This window comes from Saccostrea cucullata, unplaced genomic scaffold, assembly GCF_032062105.1.
Source record: "Saccostrea cucullata isolate Sc308-1 unplaced genomic scaffold, CSIRO_AGI_Scuc_v1 ctg1162, whole genome shotgun sequence".
In the NCBI taxonomy this organism is placed as follows: Eukaryota; Metazoa; Mollusca; class Bivalvia; order Ostreida; family Ostreidae; genus Saccostrea; species Saccostrea cuccullata.
This window is the reverse complement of record NW_026923682.1, coordinates 33550-37522: the sequence shown is the minus strand read 5'-3', so window position 1 is coordinate 37522 and position 3973 is coordinate 33550. Positions and strand designations below refer to the sequence as shown.

At 31.4% G+C, this 3973-nt stretch overlaps 1 protein-coding gene across 1 annotated transcript; it reads left to right on the top strand.

Annotated features, from left to right (window-relative positions):
* Positions 1-1392: 1392 nt before the first annotated feature.
* On the top strand, positions 1393-3061 carry LOC134264657 (uncharacterized). Its single transcript, XM_062746920.1, has 3 exons — positions 1393-1656; positions 2701-2762; positions 2865-3061. Exons 1-3 carry the CDS (start codon positions 1442-1444, stop codon positions 3059-3061), a joined length of 474 nt encoding a protein of 157 aa, XP_062602904.1. The 5' UTR covers positions 1393-1441.
* Positions 3062-3973: the final 912 nt, after the last annotated feature.

The following is a 3973-nucleotide window of genomic DNA, read 5'->3' as shown; positions in this document are numbered from 1 at the left end:
CAGTCTAGAATATCCGCGCATAATTTTTCTACCGCCAGATTACACAGAATTTGAGATTTCGGGGAATTATGACCCCGTGGGAAAAAGTACGTCTGCAGTAAATAAATTCAAAGAAAGCTAGATTAATTTAATTTGCAATACATAAATTGAAGCATACAGATGTAACATTAAACGATTTATAAATTCCTTTTTAAAAATCGAATTTGAAAAACTTGAGATACAGCTGTACCTACTTTAAAGAATATGATTATATACTTTTGTCTTGAAATATTAAATACAAACTCGGATATTGTCTCGTATTGAAGTTCGATAAAGTAAAGTTTTACTGCAAGAAGAATGTGCAAAAAGCCATGCGAGCTAAAAAAAAAAATTGCGTGGAGGTGTATTTATATGATACTTGACCTAGGAAAAAAATACCTGAAAGCTCTAAATCTAGTGCACTTAAGCAGCTTTTGAATTTAATTCAAAAATGGTTCTTTCATTATGATAACAAAAATAGGTTGAAAAAAACTCTTTGCCTAAATTGAAAGATGTATTGGATTACAGTTAATATAATTTGGACCAGTGGCATCCAGAAACTTAAAATTGCTGTTTCATGTAATCTTTTAAGTTAGCCATGTTTGACAGTACGATACATGTATGAGCGTACGGCAATTCAATGAATTTAAACCATATAGCAGAATTTTTTAGCTAGGATTTAATTTTGGCATTATTAGCGAGAATAATTTTTTGTTTAAGTTTTAAAAGTTTCTTCAAGTCAGCATTTCAAAATCGCTAATATTACATGTACATCTCGCTAAAAATAAATTACCCAATTTTAAAGAGAAATGGCTAAATTTGCGAAAACGATAACTTCAAAAATTAGTATTCAATTTGAAATGCATCAAAAATGAAACTTGAAAATAATTTTTTTCATGCCACAATTTTTATTTTCTTTATCTTTACAAGATAAAGATTTTTTGAAGTTTTAGCAAAAGTCTCATAAAAGTTGATATTGGTACCCTATAAACGGAAAAAAATAATAGTAAATACACTTTTAGAGAAATTATTAGCATGATATGAAATAAAAAAGTGATTTGTGATGTCTTGCAATGATTGCAAAAGCCTTTAACACTATGTATTATAGAAAACATGACGGAAATAGAAGACAAAAATACCAAATAAGTATAAAAATTATGACAATTTCTCTGAATGCCTGGCCCCGCCGTCACCAAAATTCCTCAACCTCACCCTCAATACTCAACTCAAACCCCTTGAGGTTTCCCTAACTGAGGATTTCCTCAATTCGCCGTCACCAAACAGACTGAGTATCACCTCAATAGAGGTGATTTTTTTCCCTCAACTCAGTTGAGTTGTTACATCAATAACATCGCGCACTTTCGCGGAATTTTTACGTAATGATTTTACGCAATAAATATCTGTCGTCTGTGTGTTATTTTGTATGAAAATGGCTGAGAAAGACATAATTGGGTTGATATCAGGGGGTAAAAGGAAACGGGGGGCTAATTGGAGCAGCGAGGAGGCGATAACTTTAATTGAAGAGGTTTTAAAATTCGAACAACAACTATTTGGAAAGATGAAAGGGGCGGGGGTGAAAGGGAAACATGGAAAGGTAAAAGAAGAAACTTGGAAGTCCATCACTGACACACTGAATTTGTGAGTACTGTTATATCAATCTGAATTCACTTACTTTTTGTTTTGACCAGACGATTCTCGCTGTGATCTCCCTTTGTAGGTGTAAACACAAATTTTATCCCAGTATATTCCAGTCCTAAATTAATACGGACAATGTTTTCTGTTCGTAACTGTAAATGCCCACAGTTAATCAAAATTCCTCCGTTAATTTAATATAAACTCATCTTAAACAGAATCACATATGTTGGTTACATCGTTATGTCGTGTATTATTTAAACAATAAAATGCTTTCTTTGTTTGTTGTTACTGGAATGAACGGAAGCAGCTGTTGCAGAAAAAATACATAACCCGCGTAAGCGGGTTATGTAAATTTTTTCTGCAATAGCTACGACCGTTCATTCCAGTAATAACAAACAAAGAAAGACATTTTATTGTTTATATTTATATCTGTTTAAATAACCAATTATAGTAGGATAAAAAAGATTAATTATTGTATTAATGATGCGAAAGCCTTTATACGTTTCATTGATGGAACAGCCACTGATTAAGAAATCTGTACAGGCGACATGCCTACTGCAGTTTATGCAGTGATGAACGCAATGGGGTTTCTTAAGAAATAAAGGAAAAAATATTCATTGGATGTAAATATATACCATTTCTGGTCACAAACGACGAAAGCGGGTGGGGGCTCAAATATCGGTACAAACCACTTCAGACCGTGGCTTCAGACATTAATAATATTGGGGATTAAAGAAATTCATTTTAAAATCAAAAATCAAGTCCCAAATGGGGGGGGGGGGGAATACTTTTACCATCCTACAGATTTTTTTTAAGATTATGATACAAGAAAACGAATATAAATGACTACAAAATATATTTTTTTTAATAAAAAAAAACAAAAATATAACTATTTAAATAAAAAAAATATAATTATGTTTAAGTATATTCTATGTGATTATCCACTATAATATTTTAAAAAATGTTACACTATTAAAATGAGATGTCTAATTTGTCAAACACAAATAAGAATTTATCAAAGTTTTGTTTTTAATTTCATTCATACAAACAATTTAAAAACGACAGAACATCTGACTCCATCTACAAAAAGTATAACATCAAACAGAGAGGTAAAATATTATTACTTTTTTTTTTTTTTTTTAGAGCTGAGCAAAGTATTTTTTTGGAAATATTTATAAATGAGAACTGTTTAAAATCGCCATCAATTGTAGCAAAAGAGAAAATTGATGACATACGCAGGCCCAAGACTGGGGGAGGTCCACCATCAGCGCCCCTCACTCAGGCAGAGGAGGCATTGTACCAGGCAATGGATACTCGACCTAACATTGTTGGCTTGGTGGGAAGCATTGATACCGATGGTAAATTAAACAATGTCACTTATTTAAGAGGTAGAACTTTGCCAGAATAAAATTCTCATTCTTTAGTAGAGTTAAGAATTTAAAAAGATGTCATATTTTGGGACCGCGGAAAACTTTAAACATTCAATATACATGTACCTTGTAATTATAGAACCAATAACATCTGTCCAAACACAAGAGTTAGTAGCAGTTGTTGAAGGAACCGGTGATGCTTCAACATCGTCATCCGGTTTAAGTTTATCATTTAGTAAAAATTCAGGTAAGATACCTATCATTTTAAAAATATATTAACATTAATCTTTGATAAAATGGTACATACATTTTGTACGCAAGTACAGTGTATATATTTGCATTTATATTTTTTGTAAAAGATGTACGGCCTAAGGAAAAGAAGAGGAAGCTGGCACCACGAGAGATCTTGGATGATCTAGAGATAAAAAATAGTAAACTTGAAAATGAAAAGCTGACACAACAAATAAACAAGCTTGTTCAAGAACAAAAGAAATTAGCCTTAGAGGAGAAAAAATTGCAAACGGAAATTGAAATGCTTGAGATTAAAAAATCATATTTATTGTGTAAATTAAGTTCTGAATTTCCAGAATTCATCATAAACCCTGTGTGTCAATGACCAACTACTTTTGAGAGGCTCTGAATAGATCACAAACTCTTGAATTGGGATCAGTAAATGTGAAATATTTATTTTTTAAACAATAAATGAACGCATGTACTTCAGTATATCAAATGAAATTCTGAAACATATGTCACTATAAACCGTCAACCACTTGAAAATGACATGAAATAGACAAAAAAATGTTTATCAGCACAATGATTGTTATATTAATAATCAATTGGTTGAATCAATGTATAGTTGTATACATACACGTAAGTTGTGTGATCTTCGGCATTATGAATTCAAAAATACGCAAGTGTTTTAATGAATATGTTAATACCTACATGTAGCT

Coding starts and splice junctions, on each gene's coding strand:
- LOC134264657 (XM_062746920.1), top strand. CDS start 1,442: ATGAAAATGGCTGAGAAAGACATAATTGGGTTGATATCAGGGGGTAAA. Junction 1,657..2,700: donor ATCACTGACACACTGAATTT/GTGAGTACTGTT, acceptor TCATTCATACAA/ACAATTTAAAAACGACAGAA. Junction 2,763..2,864: donor GTATAACATCAAACAGAGAG/GTAAAATATTAT, acceptor CATCAATTGTAG/CAAAAGAGAAAATTGATGAC.